The 26,031-nt window shown below is 42.9% G+C and overlaps 1 protein-coding gene across 3 annotated transcripts in view; it reads left to right on the top strand.

Moving 5' to 3' along the window:
* Positions 1 to 26,031, top strand: part of sulf1 (sulfatase 1) — a 421,690-nt gene that overhangs the window by 299,183 nt on the left and 96,476 nt on the right. For all 3 annotated transcript variants that reach the window (XM_041189449.1, XM_041189450.1, XM_041189448.1), the window contains 4 exons: positions 13,141 to 13,291; positions 13,517 to 13,692; positions 19,281 to 19,409; positions 21,409 to 21,465. In XM_041189449.1, the coding sequence (XP_041045383.1) occupies positions 13,141 to 13,291; positions 13,517 to 13,692; positions 19,281 to 19,409; positions 21,409 to 21,465 (513 nt within the window). The remainder of the gene's footprint in view (positions 1 to 13,140; positions 13,292 to 13,516; positions 13,693 to 19,280; positions 19,410 to 21,408; positions 21,466 to 26,031) is intronic.

The following is a 26,031-nucleotide window of genomic DNA, read 5'->3' as shown; positions in this document are numbered from 1 at the left end:
GCATCAAAACTATTTGCTTCAGCCACTCTGAGTTCCATCTGTGCTTGTGCTTATCACATTCGGAATGGGTGATAGAGGATGAGGTGTTAGGTTGAATCCACACACTGGGTTCTGCCACCTCCTACTGGATTCCCAAAGGAGCAGCAAGTGAGCACATTTTAGGATACTGACAGTATGTCACCCTGGAAACAGTGCTTACATGATAGGAGTGCCTGCATGTGAGGAAAGGAAACAGTTGAGTGAGTGAGTAAGAAATGAAAGAATGAAAAACAAAGAATTATATGAACCATGACTTTGGGATAAGCCTCAAACTTCCCCTTTCACCAATCACAAGAGGAGGGTCTGATGGTGGTTGGGGAGAGCAGACAGAACATGGATTAGGGCTTCATTGGATAGTTTGTTGGACCTGCAGGAAATACTCCTGTTCCTCCTGGCCCACAAGCTGTAAAGGCATTTAGCTCATGAGATTAGCCCTTCCAGCCTTCTTTAATCTGCTGAGTTTGAGTCCCAGGAAACCTAGCCACGGTCGGTTGAAAATAAATAATGTTAAAATGAAGGCACACAGCCTCATTATAAAATTTAAATGACTGGTCTGTTTCTGTAAGCAGGTTGGTTGGTTGCCCCCTGTCCCACCTCTGTTGAAACCAGAAGTAGCTGTGTTTGGTTCCTGTTCCAGAATTTTTGCATGTTACTTCTGTTACAAACCGCTACCCACCTGTGCTTGAGTTAAGGTTCAGCCCACAATCTATTGAGTTAGAATTAAGGAATAATAGAGGAGCTATTTTATTGTTGGGTGTATACTCTAAAACACCAAATAGTGAGAAGGAAATAGAGGAACAGAAAAGCAGGCAGATTGCAGAAAGATGCAAGGATTTTAAATAATGGGGAACATCAGTTGTACTAATATAGACTGGTATAGTAACAGTGTAAAGAATAAGGAGAAGGAGGAATTCCTGAAATATATACAAGAGAACTTCTTAATCAGTATGTTTCCAGCCAACAAAATTATCAACACTTGGGAAAATATGAGTTAACAGGAAGACCTGCGTGGATTTGATGAAGGGAAATTGTGTTTGACAAACCTGATTGGGTTCTTTGATAACATAACAGAGTATGTTGATGAGGGTAGTGCAGTTAAAGTTATATGAGCCTTCAAAGTACCATATTGTCAGCAAAATTGAAGCCCGTGGGATTAAAGCAGCAGTGACTGTTTGGTTAAGGAATTGGCCAAGGCAGTGGCGCTCAAACTGGGGTTTGCGGACCCCTGGGAGTCTCTAGAGATTTTCCAAGAGGTCTGTGAAATAATATAAAAGTCCTTATTGAGCAGGGCTGGCCTTACAGATGGGCGATATGGGCGAGTACCCAGGACATTGAGGTCAGGAAGGTGTCATAGTCAAGACTAAGTGAATGAGTGGTGACCCGAGGTGGACCAGCTGTGAGCCAAGAAGCAGAAGCGGAGTGCAATTGCCACAACTGCAGCAGAGATTGGACTGGTGGGCTCACCTAGGGGGGTAATGTGCATAGATGGATGCTGAGAGTAGCAAGAAGGTCGCCAGGTAGACCTGCAGTTACTAAGATTGGTGGTGGCTGCTAGGTTTGTTCAGCCTTGCTCATGAGAGGGGAGTTTTTAAAAGTATTTAAATATTACGTACACAAACTGAAAGAAAGGGCATCAAAATACAGGTTTGTCCAGAAGCCATTCATATTACGAATATTACGTGGTATTAATATTTAGATGGGAGGTCCATCGAATCTATTTGAAAAGAAGTCTTGCAGTGGAAATGTTTGAGAACCACTGGGCTAAAGGACGGAAAGTAATGGTGAATGGTTTGGATGGAATTAGACAGTTCTGTCCGTCAGGGTTTGGCGTTGGGACCATTGCTCTTTTTGATATATATTAATGACCTGGACTTGTGTATTTGGGCATAATTTTAAAGTTTACAGATAACACAAAACTAGGAAATGTTGTAAACAGTGAAGACAGTAGTAACAGATCTCAGGAGATCAAGGACAAACTAATCAAATCGGCAGACTTTGAAGTGATTTGTTTTGATAGGAAGGATGAGGAGAGACAATATAAACTAAATGGTATAATTTTAAAGGAGTACAAAGGAACAAAGAAATCTAGCAAGGTGAGTAGGCTGTTAAATTGACCTAGGAAGGAGGATGCCATGGCCTTAGAGAGGGTGCAAAGGAGATTCACTAGAATGGTGCCAAGGAAAAGGGGCTTACATGGAGAGACTAGAGAAATTGAGATAGTTCTTCTTAAAGCAGAGAAAGGGGAGCTACAAGTATTTTGATAAATAATGATTTCCAGTGGCAGACAGTTTGATAACCAGATTTAAGGAAATTGGCAAAAAAACCAGAGGCAAAATGAAGAAAACATTCTTTCCGCAGTTATTTGTTTTGATTGGAATACATTGCCGGAAAGGATGGTGGAAGCTGATTCAAATTAACTTTCAAAGGAAAATGAATAAATACATGAAAGGGAAAAACTGACATGGCTACCAAGAAAGGACAGGATGGTGGGACTAATTGGATGACTGTTTCAAAGATCTGGCACAGATATGATAGGTTGAAGGGCTCCTTCTGTCCTTATCAATGTATGTTTCTATGTTAATGAATTGACATTACATTATTTGCTAGGTTAATTTGTGCACTTTTGGCACTGAAGAAGAAGTGGTCCCAGAACCTCTGCACTTAGACAGCATTACCAACTCCAATTGCTGTTACACTAGAAGTGTAGGGCTCACTTAGCATGTCAACTAGAAAATTAGAACAGAAAATGCTAGAAAAACTCAGCAGATCTGACAGCATCTGTGAAGGAAACAGAGTTAACATCTCGACTCTTCTTCAGAGCTAAAGAGAAGAAATATGATGAAGTTTATACTGTTTAAGAGGCGTGGAGCAGGTGAAGCTGGATAGAAGGTCAGCGATAGGTGGGGGCTAAGGAGAGATGAGACAAAGGGAGTGTTAATGGTAGTGGGAAGGGCCAAAGAAGGTGCTGATAGTGGCATAAAGGTAAGAAAGCAGAATGCGTGAATAGCAGAACAAGGGTCAGCACTCTGAAAGAACAAAATGGAACAAGGAACAGATGGCCCTTTTGGGGGAGGGGACAGTGATTGGGGAAAAAGGAGAGAAAAAAGGGATAAAACAATGAATAAATGGATAAAAATAAAAATAAGTAAACAAAAATAAAAATGAATCTTGCAAAAAGGGATTTAAAAAGGGATGAAGATAGAGGAGAGAGTTTATGGTATGAAGTTGTTGAACTCAATATTAAGTCCGGGAGGCTGTAAAATGCCTAATTGGAAGATGAGGTGCTGTTCCTCCAGTTTGCATTGGGCTACACTGGAACATTGCAGCAGACCCAGGATGGACATGTGGGAATGAGAGAGCTTCACTTGCTCCAAGCCCCTTAAACAGTATAAATTTCATCACATTTCTACTTCTTTTTAGCTCTGAAGAAGAGTCATACGTACTCGAAATGTTAACTCTGTTTCTCTATCCACAGATGTTGTCAGACCTGCTAAGTTTTTCCAGTACTTTCTGTTTTTATTCCAGATTTCCAGCATCCGCAGTATTTTGTTTTTATCAACAAGAAAATTACACATATTACAATTACAAAAATGACATGCCTTACATGCAAGCATTATTTCCAATAATACATTATGATGAAAGTATATTTACATTGGGTTAGCTTATGTTGCCTAATTGATTACCTGTGTGATTAATAAGAAATGGAAGGCAAGAAAGAAACAGAGACTGAGGAAAGACTGAATCAGTGAATGAAAATTAAAAGGAAAACAAAAGCATATTCACTAGTCATGACTTCATACAACTGCAAATATGTGCAGCAGGTTAGCGGGATCTTAGCATAGGAAGGATTAATTGCTCAAACAACATTTATATATGAAAGTTAGAAACAAAAAAAGCTGGTGAAATTGTTACAAATGGAATTAGAATTGTTTTCACTTCTATCTGTCAATATACTTGAGTTTCATGGGTTCTTAGTAGTTAGTAGGTAAAAGGCTGGATGATTTTAAGCATAATTTAAACCGGGAACAGGAATCCGCATTGCGGTATGTCACCCGTCATTTATCCAATGCTCTTAATCATTTGGGGCTAATGGATTTATTCTGCCGAGGGTGGGAGATGTTAGTTTGTATTTTTCAAATGTATTGTGATGACAGATCATTATTTTTTATGTGCTATTTAATGAACCTTAGTAGGAATGAGTAATAAATGGATTGTTCTGAAGGTGTATGTGGAGCTGTTATGAATGGCACAGTCTATGCCAGTGAAAAATGCCCATCCAGTTTTGAATATTGAAAAGAAACCTGAAGGACTGGAAATCAGCCTATATTTTATTGCACTAAATGATTCTTATAATTTGTAGTTCAGTTGAAGAAAAGGAAAAATGTTGTTAATCAAAAATCATTTTAAACTAGTACTATCTTTCATTTTCATGTAGTAGATACATTTCAGACTGCCAGTGGCTACTTATACATAAGAAGAACATAGAAATAGGAGTAGGCCATTTGGCTCCATCAGTCAGTAAGATCATGGCTGATCTGATGTGGCCTTAACTCCATTTCTCCATTTTCGTGCATATCCCCATAACCCTTGACTCCATTGTCAATCAAAAATTTGTCTAACTCAACCATGGATATATTCAATGACCCAGGTTCCACTGTTCACTGCGGAGAGAATTCCAAACACTAAAGACCCTCTGAGAGAAGAAATTACTCCCCATCGCCGTCTTAAATGGGAGACCCCTCTAGTTCTAGATTCCCCCATGAAGGGAAACATCGTCCCGGCATCGACCCTGTCAAGCACCTTCAGAATCTTACATGTTTCAATATGATCACCTTTCATTCTTTTAAACTCTAATGAACATAGGCCCTACCTGCTCAGCCTTTCCTCACAAGATAGCCACTTCAGGAATCAGCCGAGTGAGCCTTATCTGAACTGCCTCCAATGCAAGTACGTCCCTCCTTAAGTAAGGAGACCAAAATGGCACACAGTATTCTAGTGTGGTATCACCAGTGGCCAGCAAGACTTCCCTACTTTTGTGTTCTATCCCTCTTGCAATAAAGGTCAATATTCTGTTTGCCTTCTTAGTTACTTGCTGCACCTGCATGTTGACTTTATATGATTCATGTACAAAGACACCCAGGATGGAATGTTCCACTCCTGCCAGTGGTGGGAATCATGGTGGGAAAGGGCACTTAATTTGGCATGAGTGAAAAAGTCAGTTCCCCTGCTAGTGGAAAAATAGTTTGGAATTTTGTACTCCTGACTTCAATGGCAGTTTAAAGGCTGAGCAATGTCAGGAACTCCATTTGCATTCATTAGCAAATTACCCATGCTCAGTAAAAATCTTCCTTGCCGGAATTAAGTCCCCACTCTAAATTAAGTTCCCAACCAGCGAGAATTCAGAACGTTCAGTTTTATGACTGCATATGGGTGGTGTGCACCTGGCTACCTTCAGCGATTCCAGGACTTTGAGATCAGTAGATGTTGCTTTCTCCTTCTTAGGGTCATCGCATAACTTCTCTTTAGTGCCGGTTGCAAAAGCTGCACAAAGGTTGGACAGGGAAGCCAGGCGAAGGCTGGAAGGTGAGTGGTGGTGGGTATGGGGAGTGGGTGGTGAGGTGATTAGGGTGGTTAAAGGCTGGACAGGGAAGGCAGGCTTACCAGGTGGTGGGTGAGTGTGCTGGGATAAAAGGGGGAAGAGTATCCAGGGAAGGGGGGTAGAGGTCCAGGAATAGGTGGTGGGGGGGGTGTTGTTGGGGAGAGAGTGCCCAGAGAAGTTGAGGGGAGAGATAGTGCCTTAGAGGGCAGGGTCAGTGGTGTAAACAAATGGGGTCCTGGGGGGGGTTAACTCAGGTGATGGAATGGAACAGTCGCAGTCAGAGGGGGGAGTGGGACACAGTAGGGCGGCAGGTCCAGGGTGAAAGTCTGGTAGATGAAGGTCTCATCGGGTGGGTCATGGAGGGGAGCTGGACAGGTGGCTCGGATAACAGGAAGGGTCAGGGTGGGCATGGGGACAGTAATGGTGTCGAATCTGAGGGGAGGAAAGGCATTTGGAGGTGGATCATGATAGGGTCCAGGCTAATGGTGGAGGTTCAAGTGTTGACAGAGAAGAGAGCAGTGGTGATATTGGGTGGGTCTAAGGCGATGGGGGCTGCTTGATGGGTGACAAGGGGAGGGTAGAAGGTGGTGCAGCAAGTTTGAAAGGTGACACGCACCATTTTTCCATGCTGACCTTAACCATGCAGTTAGTAAGCAGTGAGATCTCTCAAAGTGGGAGGAGGGTCTTTTCAGGTGGGTGGAGTTCAAGGTCAGGACAAGTGGCCGACTAAATGGACACCCCAATAAATATGAGGAAAATGGATGTCAACCACACTCAGTAGCATTCTCCTCTCTATGGTGAAGCCCAAACAGCAGCAGGTTTGTTCCTGATTCATGCGTCTCATAACATCAAAATCCCAACAAGGCTGCCATTCATTCTGTACCATTTGCCATTGGCTGTGGTTAGGGGTAGGGATAAAGGGAAGGAGGTGAGTGTCTCTAAGGGGCACAGCTGGTGGACAGCAGCCAACTCCCAAACCTTCATCCTCCCAGATGAATGATCATGGCTGACAAGGGCTCATGCGGTTAGTCTTTCTATGCTGCTATAATGATGGTCTCTCTATAGAGTCTCAACGGTAGTGGAGACAAGCAGAACAGTGTCAGAAGGAGGCTTCTTGAACGTGGCTCTCAACACCCTGGTCAAAGAGCAATGTCTTCGTGCTCAATCATGTTGAATGGGAAGAACATCCATCTCTAGTCCAGTCTACAAGGGGTGGAGTGGAGATTCCATGTCTAGACGGAGGCCAGGTGAAGGGCTTGCTGGCTTTGGGATGGAGGGAAACCTGTAAAGGACACGCTGACTAAATGTATCACTTCAATTTGTTCACACATTCACTGAGGTGTGGGTGATGCAGGTCGCAGGCAACCCTGCCTTGGTAATGGCTCCTCATCTACATGAGGAGAAGGAGGGCTTATCAACTGTTGGCACAGGGCCAGGAGGAGCAAGGGCCTCAGCAGCAAGAGGCAGCGTGGCCTCTGGAAGGTCAGGATGCTGGCTATCATGGACCGCAGCAATGGAAAGCATTGGCCAGACCATGGGTCTACTGAGGGTGATGTTCTTATCTAGAAACAAGCGAAAGGCAATGCTGGAGGTGCATTCTTATGCCCTTGGATTTGGTCGCTCACATCTGCCAGCTTCTCCAGTATGAGCTGTGCCTGCAAGGACTCTGGAGGAGTAATGCGGAGCTCCTGGCCTGCAATGAATGAGCATCTATCTGGTGACTTTTAAATATGGCGCCCGGATCTTGGACCCCATGATGTAACTTCCTGCCTGCCCCACCATGAGATTCACCCAGCTACTCGCAGATGCATAATTAATGAGCTGAAAAGCAGAAGATCGCACACGTTCAGCCGTCCTGCTGCCTAGTGGGAATTACACCAACTTTCCCACCACTGGACTTAGGGACGGAATCTTCTGTTCCGGATTCTAGGTCTTTGTCCGCCGCAGCATTCTGCAGTCTCTCCATAATTAAATAATATTCTGCTTTCCTATTCTTCCTGGCAAAGTGGACAACCTCATAATTTCCCACATCTGCCAAAGATTTACCCGCTCACTCAACCTAATTCTGGGCAGAGTTTTTCCGCTCCCACCAGCAATGGCAATGGCAGGGGAACTTAATATGGTGTGATTGAAAAAATCAGTTTTCTGCTGGCAGAAAATTAATTTGGAATTATGGGCGGAAATTTTCTCTCGTCGGGCAGGCATTCATCTGACCTGAACGGGAGAAAAACAGCACACGGTGAGGTCGGCTGAGTGTCCCGACATCATTGCGCACTCGTGCAATATTTTGGTTGGTGGGCGTGTGTGGGAGTCGACAGCGCGTCTTCCAAAAACTAACAGGCCTATTGAGGCCATTAAAGTAACATCTAAATGCAATTTTTCGCTGCCGGTCCAACCTTACGGCTGGCGGGCAGGCAAATCAGCCAGGCAGTCTTTGGCATTTTTACGAAACAGGTGCAATGAGGGTTCCAACAAGAATTAAAACTAAAATTAAAATGTTTAAATCTCATTTATAACATGTCCCTGTTCACATGACAGAGCGCGCATGCACAAACTTCCGCACTCACCTTCCTCCCGCCCCACTCGGCAACGCTTTAGCATTGGAGCACACGATTCACGCTGGCTGGCTTAACACTGACTGCTAAGGCTATTAAGTTATCAATTAATGTTGGCAGGCAGGAGAAAAGGTCAAGCGTTTTTTTGGAAACCTCATCCACGGGTAGGATGAGGTTTCCAAAAGCAAACAAAAATAAAATAAAAACTTTAACTTTTCATTAATAACATGTCCCTGCTCATGTGGCAGAGTCACATGAGGGGACATGGTTTAATACATTTTATTTTCTTTATTTTTTAATATATCTCTTTACCTCCCTGAGGCAGAGCTCTGTGCCTCAGGGAAGTTATGCAGCATTCACTCACGCACATGCACAAAGTTCACACTCGGCCAGCTCGCATTCTCCGCTCCCCTGCACAGGCAGCGCTGAGTGCTGCCGCTTGCGTTTCATGCTGGCCTGCTAGCGTGAAACCGGGGTGGAGTGCCAATCGTAACCGCCCCTGCCAAGCCCGCTCACCAAGGACAAAATTCTGCCCTATGAGATTATCAGTTAATCCTATGTTGTTGCACAGTACCAGGTATAGTATAACCTGCTCTCTGGTTGGCTCCAGAATGTGCTGTTCTAAGAAACTATTCCGAAAACATTCTATGAATTCCTTATCTACGCTACCTTTGCTCATCTGATTTTTCCAGTCTATATGTAGATTAAAATGCCCATGAATATCGCCGTACCTTTCGGATAAACTTCCATTATCTCTTCCTTTATACATTGTCCTACCGTGTAGTTACAATTAGAAGACCTGTACACCACTCCTACAAGTGAGTTATTGCCTTTATCATTTTTCATCTCTACCCAAATTGCTTCTATTTCCTGAACTTAGGTCATCCGGCTCTAACGTGCCATCATTAATGAACAGAGCCACCCCTCCAACTTTTCCTAACTTCTTGTCCTTCCTGTCACAAATCCTTCAATATTCAGGTTCCAATCTATGTCATCCTGTAGCCATATCTCTGTAATGGCTATTAGATTGGACTTATTTATGTCTATTTGCGCTGTTCGTCTGTTTTGTTTCAAATGCTATGTGCATTCAGATACAGAGACTTCAGTTTTGTCCTTTTATTTTTGTAACATCGGGCCTTATCTGCTGATTTACTCTTAGATTTGCACTCTCTGTACCTTCCTGTCACAGTCTATTTACATACAAATGTACAAAATAGGAACAGAAGTAGGCCATTCAGCCCTTCAAGCCTACTCTGATTCATTAAGATCATGGCTGATCTGTTTGTATTTCTAATTCCACATTCCCATCTACCCCGATAACCTTGATTCCCTTGCTTTAACAAGAATCTACCTACCTCTGCCTCCACTACCGTCTAAGGCGGAGAGTTCCAAAGTTGCACAACCCTCAGAGAAAAAAAATTCTCCTCATCTCTGTCCTAAAAGGGAAACACCTAATTTTAAAACAGTGCCCCCTAGTTCTGGACTCACCCACAAAAGGAAACATCCTTTCCACGTCCACCTTGTCACTACTCACAGGACCTTATATACTTCAATCAAGTCACCCCTCACTCTTCTAAACTCCAGTGGAAACAAGTCTAGTCTGTCTGACCTTTTCTCATAAGACAACCTGCTCATTCCAGGTATCAATCTAGTAAACCTCCTCAGAACTGCCTTCAACACATTTATATCTTTCCTTAAATAAGGAGACCAAAGTGCACAAAGTTTTCAAGGTGTGGTCTCACCAATGCCTTGTATAACTGAAGCATAACATCCTTACTTTTATGTTCAATTCCTCTCATAATGGAGGCTAGCATTCCATTAGCCTTCTTAATTACTTGCTGTACCTGCATTCTAATCTTCTGTGATGCATGCACTAGAACACTTGGTCCCTCTGCACCTCAGAATTCTGCAGCCGTTCTCTGTTTAAGTAGTATCTGCATTTTTATTCTTCCTGCCAAAGTGAATAACTTCACGTATTCCCACATTATACTCCTTCTGCGAGAGTTTTGCCCACTCACTCAACCTCATCTGCAACCTCCTTATGTCCTCTTCACAACATACTTTCCTACCTATCTTTGTGTCATCTGCAAATTTGGCTATCATACCTTCACTCCCCTCATCTAAGTAATTGATATAAATTGTAAAAAGTTGAGGCCCCAGCACAGACCCCACTCGTCACATACTGCCAATCAGAAAAATACCCATTTATGCATTCTCTGTTTTCTGCCAGCTAGCCAATCTTCTATCCATGCTAATACATAACCCCCTGCACCATGAGCTTTTGTTTTCTGCAATAACCTTTGATGTGGCACCTTATCAAATGCCTTCTGGAAATCCAAGTACAGGACATCTGAAGGCTCCCCTCTATCCACAGCGCATGTTACTTCTTCAAAGAAATCCAGTAAATTGGTTAAACTTGATTTCCCTATCACAAAACCATGCTGACTCTTCCTGGTTACCTTGAGTTCATCTAAGTGCCCAGCTACAACCTCCTTAATGGTCAATCCTAACACCTTCCCCACAACAGATGTCAAGTTAACTGGCCTATAGTTTCCTGTTTTCTGCCTCCCTCCCTTCTTGAATAGAGGGATTATATTTTCTACTTTCCAGTCTGATGGAACTTTTCCAGAATCTAGGGAATTTTGGAAAATTAACACCAATACATCTACTACCTCATTAACCACCTCTTTTAAGACCCTAGGATGAAGTCCATCAGGTCCTGGAGATTGGTCAGCTCGCAGCTCCATCAGTTTGTCATTTCCCATATTAGTACATTTCTCTCTTGCCTTGTCTCTACTCTTTGGTTCACCACATCTTCCCAAATTTGATCCCCTGCCCTCACTATTTAGTTTAAATTCCTCTCTACTTCCCTAGTTGAAACCCAGCATGGTTCAGGTGTAGTCCATCCCAAAGGTACAGCCCCGACTTTCCCCAGTACTGGTGCCAGTGCCCCATGAACCAGTTGCCACACCAGTCTTTAAGCCACATGTTCATTTCTCTAATCTTATTCGCCCTATGCTAACTTGCACCTGGCTCATGTAATAATCACGAGATTATGACCTTTTGGTTCTGCTTCTTCATTTGGTGCGTAGCTCCTCATACTGACTATGCAGAGCTTCCTTCCTCATCCTGCTTATGTCGTTGCTACCTACATGGACCATGACAACTGGATCCTCCCCCTCCCACTCTATAAGTTCCTCACCAGTCCTGAGCAGGATTTCTCAAACCCTGGCAGGCAACACAGCCTTCTGGACTCTTGCTCTTTGCTGCAGAGAACAGTGTCAATCTCCCTCACTATACTGTTCCCAACTACCACCACATTCCTTTTTGCTCCCCCCACTTGAATGGTTTCCTGTACCACAGTACCTCGGTCAGTCAACTCATCCACTCTGCAGCCCCACTCTCATCCAAACTAGCTGAAACAACCTAGTCTCAATTGCAGAGGCTGGCACTCCTGCACTCCTGCCTTCTGGGTACCTTAACCTGCCTCACATCTCCTGTCTATGACCACCTTCCAAATCAGAAGACCTATCCTAAGGGGTGTGACCGCCTCCTGGTGTAAAGCATCCAGGTAACTTTCCCCCTCTCAGTACTTGCAGTTAAATGTTAAATACAAACAATATTCGATTTTTAGAAAGAAATTTAAGATTCCCTCAAAGCACCAAATTCTCAGCACTGTTGAGGCCACACTCCAGAACAAGGTCGCTCTGAGAAGGTCTGAATTAAATGTTCTGAAACACAGGGACTAGCTGAGCCCAGGTACAGAAAAAATAACTCAAGCTAGTTTCCTTAATTAACTGTCTACAGCTGCTGCCAGTGAATAGCTTCTATTTCCCTGCTTAGGATGAGACTTAAGAGTTTAAACAGTACTTGCAGTTAAATGTTAAATTCAAACAATATTAGATTTTTAGAAAGAGAATTAAGATTCCTTCAATTCACCAAACTCTCAGCATTCCATTGAGGTTGCACTCCCTGTGTCAGGGTCTATTGTAGAACAAATTGATAGAAATTGACTGCTATGATCAGTCAACTACCCTACTGTTGTATCATATGACTATCTGGATATTAGAAACCAAACTGGAAGGACTTAGGTTTGTTTTTCATGTAACAAATCATATGCTCCCATGTATCTTTTGCCAGGGCAATAAAATCTCAGTCCTTTCAAATTATCAAGGATTGAAGCACCATTTTGTTTGTTGAAAAAATGTTTTCCAAACCTTTAGTTGCTCTATAATAACACTGAAAGAGACTCAACATGATGCATTTTAAAGTGATTGATGTTGCTGCACTAAATGAAAAAAGATTCAGCGAAGCATTTTCATGAAAATAGCACCCATTTAACATACTATTTGTGGAATCTCAATGTAAGATCGTGTTGTGGCAAATGAAAGGTTGTATTCATTGTTGTAATGTTTAGAAGAACGCTATGCTCACAATGGAATTGCACCATGTAATTATAAGAAGCTTACATTATAGATAATTACAAGTGGTCGGTCAATACATAGAGTAGGTTTTTCCATAGAAAACCCAAAAAAAGTTTGTTAATCTGGCCATGGTCAGTCAGGAATGAACAGAAACTCTTCTGCAGCTCATGTGTACTCCCTGAAAGACTCATCAAAGTAGATTTCTGAGGGATGAGGAGTTCAGTGTCTGTCGTGAGCTATAGTGAATACCACAGCTTTAAAGCAGCAGTGATTTGCTTGATGTGTGGCCTCGGCCATGTGGATTGACTTTGAACCTCCAGGGACCGGCTGATTCCTGCACTCTCATATAGGTGGACTGCTAAGTCATAGAGCGCAGTTCCCGAAATGTATTTATCTTGCCCTCCTTTTTTAGGAACGTATAGGTCATAAGAAGGATGATGATGTTTGAATAAAGAAACAGTAAATTGATGAAAGAAATATTTTAACCAGTTAGGTTGAACCTTATTTATTTTGTTATCTTCAGTACACCTAGCTATAACTATGCTCCAAACATGGACAAGCACTGGATTATGCAGTTCACAGGGGCAATGAGGCCTATCCATATGGAATTCACCAACATTCTTCAGAGAAAGAGGCTGCAGACACTTATGTCAGTGGATGACTCTGTTGACAGGGTAAGTAGCGTAATTGAGCTATTTAATATTTAATAGGGTGTTAACTTTTGTGTGGCAGCACACTAAAAACAGGATGCCTTTGGCCATTAAAATAGAGAGAGCACACGAGTGTAATTGTTATGGCAGCGGCTGGGTAAAGAATAATATTACAGAATAACAATTTTCATGAAAATATATTCCTTGGTATTTTAAAATAACAATAAAACAACTTGTATTATGCTTTAGATATTTCAGATGCTTGCAGAGACTGGGGAGCTGGACAACACCTATGTCATCTACACTGCAGATCATGGTTACCACATTGGGCAATTTGGACTGGTAAAGGGAAAATCAATGCCATATGACTTTGATATCCGGGTTCCTTTCTTTGTTCGTGGACCAAATGTGGAACCAGGGTCAATGTAAGGGATTATTTCTAGAATTTTCAAGTTTACTGGGAATAGTTGAGAATTCCATTTTATATTATACGTCCAGGCAGTCTATAAACTGGCACTTTGCACTTGCCACAGGCGATAATCAGGCTGTAACACTGCTTATGGAACAGTAACATCACTCAGTAATGAACATGACAGTCAAATTTATCAGAAATATAACACAATATCAATTATGTTGCAAACATAATGGTGCAAAGTGCACCCATGAAGAAATTAGAAAAAAGAGGTACCATTTGCAAAGTCTACGGCCAATAAAAGTAGATTTGAATCACTAGGCTCTTGAACACCACTAGCAATCACATAAATATAGCCAATAAATTAAATTACTAAAACATGAATAACAATGAAAGAAAACAATGATGGTATGTAACATCATAAGCACATCGATACCTTACTAAAATATCAGAGGGCAATCTGCACTCCAGCAGAAATCATCACTTTCATTAGAGGGGAAGGGGAGGAAATTGGCCCCCCAAAAAATTAGAGAACAAAGCTGTTCATAAACCATTTGGAAATGTGGGGTGAGAGGAGAGGGGTTGCAACTCATCCCAATAAGATGTGATCTCACATAAGACCTTTCGATGAAGTATGAATTCTGAAAACAGACTTTCTTTCTTCATTTCTGAACCCCTTCATGGTTAGACTTATTGAGGTACAAATTCAGCTTCTGTAGTCCTGTTGCATGTCAGGGGTGTGTTGTGATACTACTCGCATTGAAGTATTGTTTTCTCTCCATTTTCAACCCATTCTGCTGGAGGTGCGATTCTTTCTGTGGTTTGATTCCATGAATGCTGGTAGCCCTCCAGTGTCTTGTCCAATGGCTTGTCCATACGTGTGACCCAGACAGAGTTATGATACTACTCGCACTGAAGTATTGTTTTCTCGACCGTTTTCAACCCATTCTGCTGCAAGCCAATAATCAGTGATGAACATCACATCTGAGCCCAATCCATACACATGCCCATAACTACTTTCCATCGAGGGTCAATAGAGAGCAATATTGAGTGGAAGCCCAGCTGAAAATTCCTCACCTTAACCCAGGATATCAAGAGCACTGGGGAGGGGTGAAGGATATGTATAGTGAGAAGCTAGGCAGTCTAAAATCATTAAAAGGGAAATAAAGAGACCACTCTGTTTTGATTACTCCAAATTTTCCTGTCCCACCCGCGACAATGCCCACCGCTGGCAGGACTGGAAAATCCCAGCCTATTGTACTAAATGTGCACTTTCCTACATCATTTGCCATGCTCCATTCAAATAACTGGATAATTTAAATTAAAATTGGGTGCCATGCCAGCGGCACTGTTCTAGGCACCTACTTGTTTTTTAGACAGTATGTGAAGGAACCAATGAGGGAATAGGCTATCCTAGATTTGGTATTGTGCAATGAGAAGGATTTAATTAATAACCTTGTTGTGAGGGCTCCTTTAGGGAACATCAACTATAATTTGATAGAATTCTTCGTCAGGATGGAAAGTAAGTAGTCCGATCTGAAACTCGGGTCCTAAATCTTAACAAAAGAAACCATGAAGTTATGAGGTGCGAATTGGCTAAGATAGATTGGGGAACTTAAATAAAAGGATAGACAATGGCTAATATTTAAGGAACAAATGTATGCATTGCAACAGTTATACATTCCTACTGGCACAAAAATACAACAGGAAAAGCGGCCCAACAATGGCTAACAAAAGAAATTAAGGATAATATTAGATCCAAAGAGGACTCGTATAAAGTTGCTAGAAAAAGTAGTAAGCTTGAGGATTGGGAGCAGTTTCGAATTCAGCAAAGGAGGACCAAGAAATTGATTGAGAGAGGAAAATAGAGAATGAGAGTGAACTTGCAAGGAACATAAAAGCAGACTCTAAAAGCTTCAACAAGTGTGTAAAAAGAAAAAGATTAGTGAAGTCAAATGTAGGTCCTTTACAGTCTGAAAAGGTAGATGTTATAATAGAAAACAAGGAAATGGCAGAATAATTAAACAACTACTTTAGTTCTGTCTTCTTGAAGGAAGACACAAATAGCTTCCCAGAAATGCTAGGGAACCAAGGGTCTAGTGAGAAGGAGGAATTGAAGGAAGTTAGTATTAGTAAAACATAATGCTGGGGAAATTAATGGAACTGAAAGCTGATAAATCCCCAGGACCTAATAATCTACATCCCAGGGTATTAAAGGAGGAGGCATGGAAATAGTGGATGCGTTGGTTGTCATCTTCTAAAATTCTGTAGATTCTGGAACAGCCTCAGCAGATTGGACGGTGGCAAAAAGTAATCTCACTATTTAAAAAAGGAGGGAGGGAGGAAACAGTGAATTACAGACCAGTTTGCCTAACCTCAGTAGTAGGGAAAAATGCTAGAGTCTATTATAAAGGATGTGAAAACAGGACACTTAGAAAATATCAATTGGATTAGACAAAACCAGCATGGATTTATGAAAAAGAAATCATGTTTGATAAACCTACTAGAGTTCTTTGAGGATGTAACTAGCAGAATAGATAAGGGAGAACCAGTGGATGTGGTGTTTTTGATTTTCAGAAAGCTTTTGATAAAGTCCTATGTAAGAGGTTAGTATGTAAAATTAAAGCACATTGGATTGGGGGTAATATATTGGCATGGATTGAGAATTGGTTAGCAGAGAGGAATCAGAGAGTAGGAATATATGGAGTGGCAGGCAGTGACTAATGGGGTACCACAGGGATCAGTGCTTGGGCCCCAATTATTCACAATGTATATCAATGATTTGTATGGGGGAACCAAATGTAATATTTCCAAGTTTGCTGACAACACGAAACTTGGTGGGAATATGAGCGATTAGGAGGGTGTTAAGAGGCTTCAAGGCAATTTAGACAGGTTGAATGAGTGGGCAAATACATGGTAGATGCAGTATAATGTGGATAAGTATGAAGTTATTCACTTTGTTAGGAAAAATAGAATGGCAGAGTATTATTTAAATGGTGATAGATTGGGAAATATTGATGTACAAAGGGACCTGGGAGTCCTTGTACACCAATCACTGAAAGCGAGCATGCAGGTACAGCAAGCAGTAAAGAAGGCAAATGGTATGTTGGCCTTCATTGCAAGAGGACTTGAGTACAGGAGCAAGGATGTCTTACTGCTGTACAGGGCCTTGGTGAGACCACAACTGGAGTACTGTATGCAGCTTTGGTCTCCTTACCTAAGAAAGGATGTACTTGCCATAGAGGGAGTGCAGTGAAGGTTGATCAGATGGATTCCTGGAATAACAGGATTTGTCATATGAGGAGAAATTGGGCTGACTAGGCCAGTATTAACTGGAATTTAGAAGAATGAGAGGGCATCTCATTGAAATATATAAAATTTTCAGAGGGATGGAAAAGCTGGATGCAGGGATGATATTTGCTCTGGCTGGGGGCATCTAGAACAAGGGGTCACAGTCTCAGGATATAGGATAGACCATTTAGGACTGAGATGTGAAGAAACTTCTTCACTCAGAGGATGGTGAACCTATAGAATTCCCTACCACAGAGGGCTGTGGAGGCCAAGTCAGTGAATATATTTAAGAAGGAAATAGACAGATTTTTGGACTCTAAAGACATCAAGGGGTATGGGGAGAGCGCATGAGTATGACATTGAGGTAGGGGATCAGCCATGATCATATTGAATGGCTGAGCAGGCTCAAAAGAGCCAAATGACCTACTCCTGCTCCTATTTTCTATGTTTCTATCCCCTGCCCCCACCGCATTTTACCACTGGCAGGGAGGCATTGAGAGACATGCTTGCCCATGGGCCAATTGAGGCCCTTAAATGGCCAATTAATGATTATACTTAAGGGTCTCCTCCATTGGCTGCTGGGATTTTACCCTCAGCCAGGGAGGCCGGCATCAAATGTCAAGTTGGTGGCTGGGCAAGGAAGGGGTTGCCTCCTTTACAGACTCCCTGCGCCAATCGAAGGCCCATAGTGTAAAAGTCGGGGGCGAGCCTATCCCAATTCCACTGGCCATTTAATGACTGCCAGGCTGTTAATTGGATTGAGGCAAGACTTCCACACTTCTACTTCCAATAGGCAGAAAGTCCCACCTCCGAGAGCTGTCGGCCAATCAAATGGCCTACAGCCTTCTCGTCCCAGAGGGAAGCATGAACCGGACTTCACACACACCCAAGGTATTCCCTACCACCATCCTGCATTTCCCCCCCTGTCCTGCTCATCCTGGCCCCCCACTCTCATTGCCCCTCTCATCAAGTCCTGCCAACCAGCCCCCTGTGAAAGCCCAGACTTACTTCGAAGTCCGGTTCATGCTTTCCTCTCAGACAAGAGGGCTGTAGGCCATTTGATTGGCCGACAGCTTTTGGAGGTGGGACTTCCTGCCTATTGGAAGTAGAAGTGTGGAAGTCTTGCCTCAATCCAATTAACAGCCTTGCAGTCATTAAATGGCCGGCAGAATTGGGGCAGGCTCGCCCCCGACTTTTACACTAAGGACTGGACCCTGCCACTAGTGTAAAATTCAGTCTAAGGTTTTATGGAAAGAGCAAATAATAAATGGTAGTTCCCACTAATTGGAAAAATAGAGCAAAAACTTTGTACTATTAACAGAAGAAGGAGGGAAATTTGAGAAATGTTTTCATAAAGGATTTTTGGAGATTGAAATGCTTTTCCACAAGTAGACAATGAGGCAGAATATAGAGCTGATTTTCTGATTTTTTCCCTAATGCTTAGTGTCCCTGTTCAAAGGTCAGGAAGAAGGGGTGACAACCGCATCAGTGCTTGCCCAGAACTTTCCTGGCGTCTCCTACACTTGGCCTACAGAAGCCGCAGGCTCAATGAAGCGGCATTGATAAGAGGGCCGGGATGAGATAGGGCATTCCTTGCCTCTTGGCACATTCTTTGATTTGTTCATTGGTTGGTGCCCCAGGGCAGAGGTTCCCAAAGAATATGGCGTTCAGGATCACTCCTGATTGCAGGGACAAGGAGTATATTGCATTACATTTTAAGCCTCACTGAAGCCAAGGTACCTGACAAGCAAATAGCTCTGGTTTTCCTGCATCCTACTGCTGGCTATAGACAGGGAGGTGAGGCCTGTGCAGGATCCATCTCCAAGCCATTTAATCAGCTTGGGGCAGGAAAAAGCAACAATCCAGGGCTGAACAAGAGCTTAGCACTTCAGGGACATTGTTTCATTGTAGTCCAGTAATGGGGGAAGGGCATCAGAAAATCTGCCCATATAACATTATTAATAGAGAATTTGGATAAAAGGATATGGGAAAGGACAGGGAAATTTAACTACTGTAAATTGCTTCAACTCAAATAGCATAGGCGTGATCATCCAAACAGCCTCTGTCTGCATGTAAATGTTACGATTCTATGCAATGAAAATTTTTAACATTAAAAATTCAAACAGAATTCAACTGTTTTGACAATTGTTGCTTCCTCTCATATGCAGCTTTGAGCATTGTTAGCTCTTATTGTTTAATTTAAGTCACTTTTATTTGACCTCTGAGTATAAGAGGTTACACTGAGGTATGTTTAGGTGAATTGTTTAACTTGCGGTATTCCATATATTGTGGTTGTGCTTATTTCAACAGTATTCCTCAGCTGGTTCTGAATATTGACCTCGCTCCCACCATCTTGGATATTGCAGGCCTTGATATTCCACCAGATATGGATGGCAAGTCTATTCTGAAACTATTGGAATCTGAGAAACCAAGAAACAGGTCAGCCTAAACAATTGAGTGCTAACACCGATATACACACTGCAGTAAGGCTTTAATAATAAAATGGGAAGCAGAGATGAATAATAAAGAACAATGCAACCAGATTCAGAATCATGGCAATGACAAAGAAAGAGGCCATTTGACCCGTCAGGCCATTTGACCCGTCAGGCCTATGACAGTTCTGTACAAGAGCAATTTAGCTAGTCCCATTCCCCACCCTCTCCCAGTAGCCGTGCATGTTTTCCCCTTCAGGTACGTATCCAATTTCCTTTTCCAAGCTATGATTGAATGTGCCTCCACCACCCTTTCAGGCAGTGCTTTCCAGATCATAATCACTCTCTCTGAAAGAACATTTTTTCTCATGTCACCTTTGGTTCTTTTGCCAATCATTTTATACTGGTGTTTTCTGATTTTTCACCCTTCCACCAGTGGAAACAGTTTCACTTTCACTGCTCTGTCTAGACCCTCATGATTTTAAACACCGTCTATCAAATCTCCACTCAACCTTTTCTCTAAGGAGAACAACCCCAAATTCTCCAACCTATCCAGGTTACTGAATCCCTCATCCCTGAAACCATTCTTATAAATTTTTTCTGCACCCTCTCTAAAGCCTTCACATCCTTCCTAAAGTATGGTGCCCAGCACTGCACACAATATTCCAGTTGAGGCTGAACCAGTGTTTTGTGGAGGTTCATTGTAACTTCTTTGCTTTTGCACTCTAAGCCTCTATTTATAAAGCCAGGGATCCAGGGATTTTTAGCAACTTTCCCAACCTGCCCTGTACATATTTATTCCCAGGAAGAGAATTTTCTCCCCGTCGGGATCAGGTGCAGGCGGGCGCAGGCAGAGCCAATTGCTGCCCGCGATCGGCTGCGCGCCGACATTTTACATGGGCAGGCCAATTAAGGCCCGTCCACCGTGACGCGCACCCAAAAGCACTCAGCACTATCTGTGCAGGTGGGGGGAGGGAGAGTCGGGACCTGCATTTTGCATGCATCTCCCTGAGACACAGAGCTACCTCAGGGAGATTAATTTCAGCCATAAAGATGTGAAAAATTGAAATTAAAATTATTCAGCCATGTCCCTCATGTGACATTGTCACATGAGCTGGGACATGTTTATGAATTTTCACAAAACATTTTAATAAACCCTTCATGAAACTTCATCCCGCCCGTGGATGAGGTTCCATGAAAAATGCGAAGGCCGCCTGGGCTCTTCATCTGCCCACCAACCTTAAGGTTGGACGGATAGCCCTAACAAGTACTTTAATTAGTTGATTAATGGCCTTAACAGGCCTTTGACATTTCGGCGGGCGTGCAGCCAACTCCGGTGTGCGCCCACCAAACTGAAGATCGGAATGACACGCGGTGACGTCGGGACGCACGCCCAATGTTACCAAGCATCATTTTATGCGTCGATGTGCGGGACCTACCTCTGCACGCCAAAGAGAAAATTCAGCCCCAGGTCGCTCTGTTTCAGCACCCTCTTTAAAATTGTATCCTTTAGCTTATAAAGCCTCTACTCTTTCTTCTTACCAAAATGTATCACTTTGCACTGTTCTCCGTTAAATTTAATCTGCCACATGTCCAGACGTTCGACCAGCCTGCCTACGATCTCTTGAAGTCAATCACCATCCTCCTCCTATTCACTATACTTTGTGTCATCTGCAAATTTTGAGGAACCAAATGTTTTGAGAAACTGTAGCAGGAGATGACAATTGTAAGTAATGGTAAAATAGCTCGTATGGCAACAAAGAACCAGAAGATTGAATGACATTTTTCTGCATACTTTCAAAGAGAGCTGATGATCATCAATAAATCATATTTCTAAAGCAGCCATCTATATCAGAATTTCTAGCCTCCTTGGCCATCCCCAGGACGTACATTTTGTGTTGTAGACACCCACTGGCATTCGCTAGATAAGGAGACATACAGATGTGTTGCCCATATTGCAGCGTAGATAAATTAGTGTCTAATATCCAGCGTGTCTTTTCTTCCAGATTCCGTTCAAATAAGAAGGCCAGGATTTGGCGTGACACATTCCTTATTGAGAGAGGGTAAGTTACAGTGCATTAAGAATATAACATTGTAAATTCCAATGATTGTTCTGCCTTCACAAAGGAATACACATGTATAAGCATTGTACTTTGACTCCAAAATTATTTTAAGAGCTTTGCACAAAAAATAGAAACTCTTACGTGATTTTCCAACTTGCAAATGTCTTAAACTTGGTGGTTATCATATTCTTATTGTAGTATTGCAGAAATGTAAATACAAATATATCTTACAGTATTTTCTATTTAGGAATTGACTCCACCAAACAGCTCATGCTCCCTAGATTTTGTGATTTTGTGAAGTATCTATAAAGTCATATACCTATACCAATGTAACTTGATTGACAGAGAAGCACTGAATTTTAGAAGTTATTCGTAATGCATTAATAAGCTCCAGGCTCAGAACTTCTTGCTTCACTGTAAATTTGCCAGAAGTGCAATGGAAAATCCATTTACTCCTCTCACTGAGATGTTTGTTGCATCGCTGGTAAAGTTATGGTGGCAGAATGGAATGGAGTACAAGGAAATTTCTGATTCTAGTCTATGCCTGGGAGTGAATGACAACCAAATGTGTCTTAATAACCGGTTTGGATTATATTAGCTATGTTAACTTTCTCTTGCCAATAATCGAAAAAGTCAGAAAACAATGTTTTGCACTAACAATTGTTTATTAACCTTTAAATCATGGTTGATAACACTTAAATATTCTGATGAAGAGTCATATGGACTGGAAACGTTAACTCTGTCTTCCTCTCCACACATGCTGTCAGACCTGCTGAGTTTTTCCAGCAGTTTTTGTTTTTGTTTCCGATTTCCAGCATCTGCAGTATTTTGCTTTTATCTTAGTCGTTAAATTTTCGTTGACTTTCAAGTCAGTCAAAGCTGCCACAATAGGCAGGGGCTGAATTGTAATGTAAATGGCAGAGTCCGACGAAGCTATTCTTACTGGAACTCAGATGTGGGAGACCTGCCTGGTGAGAAATCTTGCTGGAGACAGCAGGGTTGCCAGAAGAGGCCAGGGTAAATTCAGTTTTTTTCAAAGAATCCCTTGGAGCTAGAAGCAGCAGTGCACTCGCCTCTGCTGCCCCAGACCAGCATTGGCGCTTTATCCGCCCCAACCTGCCTCCTTAGCTCTCACCTTATGCTGGAGACCATTCCCTTGAGTCTCTGGTGGTGTCCAGTTCTCACCTCAATTCCTGCTTATTTTTAGGCAGTTGTGACAAATGATGATATGGCTAAGCAATTAAAATCAGCTGGGCCTTGCTTCCTTCCTGATTTCCAGATGTGTCGCCCGTGCAACAATCCTACCCAGAGTTAAATGCAATGCCAGACAGTCAGTCTAGATTAAAGTTTTAAGAGGTTATTTTGGTGAAAGGGTAAAACAGGCCCTACGTTGTTGCAAATAAGGACAAATTTGCATAAGCTCTAATAAGACTGGCATGTTTGAAGGTCTGGTTTTAGCACAAATTTTGGTTCTAATTGTTGATTACCACAATTTAAACTTGCTGGACGTTCTAAAACAGAGTCTCTTTCAGGCTTAGTGCTCAAACACTAAACAGAAGCAATTTTCATGGGGCAGTTTATGTGGGTTCCACTCACCCACTTCCACTGAAGGTGTGGAGTGTGCTGGCTGACCTATAGTGGCAAACTTTAGGATGACTTAGGGACTGAGTGAGAGGGTGCATAAGTTCTCAGGCACTGCATTGAAGGCCTTGGTTGAGGAGGTCCAGAGGATGAGGAATGTCTTGTAACCGCAGGAGGGAAGCCAGCCACCTTGCCTTCCTATGCTTCCTTTCTCCCTTGTCAGCAGCAGCTCTGACTGGTCTCATATCCTCCATCCATTCCTCTTGCAGACCAAGGGGACCCTTAAAGAGATACCAATGACCACGGACTTAGTTATGGAGAATCCTATAGAGTTTTCAATAAGTTAAAGGAGTAGAGCACTCTTTATATCGAAGACCTCAGTGAACTTCTGGAATAAGCGTTGATAGAATATTGGTAAAGTCTGTTGTGGGATGTTGCATCTCAGCAGATTTGATGAAGTCTTTGTAGTCATATGTAGTTTAACTGTAAGTCTTTATTGACTGTTAGAACTATTTACAAAGATATAGTAAAGGGTACAACCTAGGAGCTGTCTTCATGCTTGGGTCTGCATGCGGCTTTGTCCAACACCACACTGACCCTGGCTGTGGGCCATGTGTTGTCTTGCAACACTGTGTGGGCAGTGCTGTACTCAGTCCCACATTAACTCTATATGTGCCAGACCCTTATACTGCACCTCCCCCAAGTCTTTCTCTGATGTATTTTAAGTGATTATAGTTTACCTTAATTCTTACATTGTTATTACTATCATTCATTTACATTGTCATTGCTACACTATTACTACCCCATCTCCTTCCTTCTAGTCTGTGAATTCAAAGGTTCAGGCAATCTGAAGGCCCTATAACCCTTCCATATCTCATTCACACTAGTGTTGAAGGAGTGTAGGCTCTGTCACTGCTGGTTATTTCTGTAGGTTTGGAGGTTGTTCTGACATCTGGATATGTCTATGCCTGTCTCTTTATGGGGTATGTGGAACATTCCTTGTTCCAGTCCTACTCCGGCCCCCTTCCAAAACTCTTCCTCCGGTACATCGATGATTACTTCGGTGCCGCTTCATGCTCTCGTCGGGACTTGGAAAAATTTATTAATTTTGCTTCCAATCTCCACCCCTCCATCATTTTCATGTGGTCCATCTCTGACACTTCCCTTCCCTTCCTTGACCTCTCTGTCTCAATCTCTGGTGATAGACTGTCCACCAATATCCATTACAAACCCACCGACTCCCACAGCTATCTCGACTACAGCTCCTCACACCCCGCTTCCTGTAAGGACTCCATCCCATTCTCTCAGTTCCTTCGCCTCCGTCACATCTGTTCCGATGATGCTACCTGCAAAAACAGTTCCTCTGACATGTCCTCCTTCTTCCTTAACCGAGGTTTTCCACCCACGGTCGTTGACAGGGCCCTCAACCGTGTCCGGCCCATCTCCCGTGCATCCACCCTCACGCCTTCTCCTCCCTCCCAGAAACATGATAGGGTCCCCCTTGTCCTCACTTATCACCCCACCAGCCTCCGCATTCAAAGGATCATCCTCCGCCATTTCCGCCAACTCCAGCATGATGCCACCACCAAACACATCTTCCCTTCACCCCCCCTATCTGCATTCCGTAGGGATCGCTCCCTCTGGGACACCCTGGTCCACTCCTCCATCACCCCCTACTCCTCAACCCCCTCCTACGGCACCACCCCATGCCCACGCAAAAGATGCAACACCTGCCCCTTCACTTCCTCTCTCCTCACCGTCCAAGGACCCAAACACTCCTTTCAAGTGAAGCAGCATTTCACTTGCATTTCCCCCAACTTAGTCTACTGCATTCGTTGCTCCCAATGTGGTCTCCTCTACATTGGAGAGACCAAACGTAAACTGGGCGACCGCTTTGCAGAACACCTGCGGTCTGTCCGCAAGAATGACCCAAACCTCCCTGTGGCTTGCCATTTTAACACTCCACCCTGCTCTCTTGCCCACATGTCTGTCCTTGGCTTGCTGCATTGTTCCAGTGAAGCCCAACGCAAACTGGAGGAACAACACCTCATCTTCTGACTAGGCACTTTACAGCCTTCTGGACTGAATATTGAATTCAACAACTTTAGATCGTGAGCTCCCTCCCCCATCCCCACCCCCTTTCTGTTTCCCCCTTCCTTTTTTTTTCCAATAAATTATAAAGATTTTCCTTTTCCCACCTATTTCCATTATTTAAAAAAAAACACCCCCACTAGAGCTATACCTTGAGTGCCCTACCATCCATTCTTAATTAGCACATTCGTTTAGATAATATCACCAACTTTAACTTTAACACCTATGTGTTCTTTTGTACTATTGTTGTTGACATCTTTTGATGATCTGCTTCTATCACTGCTTGTTTGTCCCTACAACCACACCCCCCCCCTCCACCTCTCTCTCTCTCTCTCTCTCCGCCCCCCACACACACACCTTAAACCAGCTTATATTTCAACTCTTTCTTGGACTCGAACTCAAGTTCTGTCGAAGAGTCATGAGGACTCGAAACGTCAACTCTTTTCTTCTCCGCCGATGCTGCCAGACCTGCTGAGTTTTTCCAGGTAATTCTGTTTTTGTTTTTGTTTTGGATTTCCAGCATCCGCAGTTTTTTTTAGTTTTTATTTATGGATATGTTTTCATCCTTTTCTTCCATTCCTTTGTGTTGAACCACACTTGGTTGGTTCAGCTGTTGAGCTGGTTGATGGTTGCCACCTTAACTCGTTTCTTGTGGAGTGGACCACCATTGTTCTCGTCTCCTTGTAATTTTCTTTGCTTCTTAAAATTGTCGTGTGGGTTATAGTGATGTCCTCTGTGGTGGTGAATGGGCCTTCCTGTGAATAGAATGAGGTTCAATGGTACGCTTACCTCTGCATTTCACTGTTGGCAATGGATGGCTACTACCAGGTTCCAGCATCTTTTATGGCTTTGGCATGCTGGCTGGGAGTTACAGCGTATATTCAGTGTTGACCT

The sequence above is a fragment of the Carcharodon carcharias genome, chromosome 6 (assembly GCF_017639515.1).
Source record: "Carcharodon carcharias isolate sCarCar2 chromosome 6, sCarCar2.pri, whole genome shotgun sequence".
Classification (NCBI taxonomy): domain Eukaryota; kingdom Metazoa; phylum Chordata; class Chondrichthyes; order Lamniformes; family Lamnidae; genus Carcharodon; species Carcharodon carcharias.
Note: the sequence above shows the minus strand (reverse complement) of the source record. Positions and strands in the feature narration are given on the sequence as shown.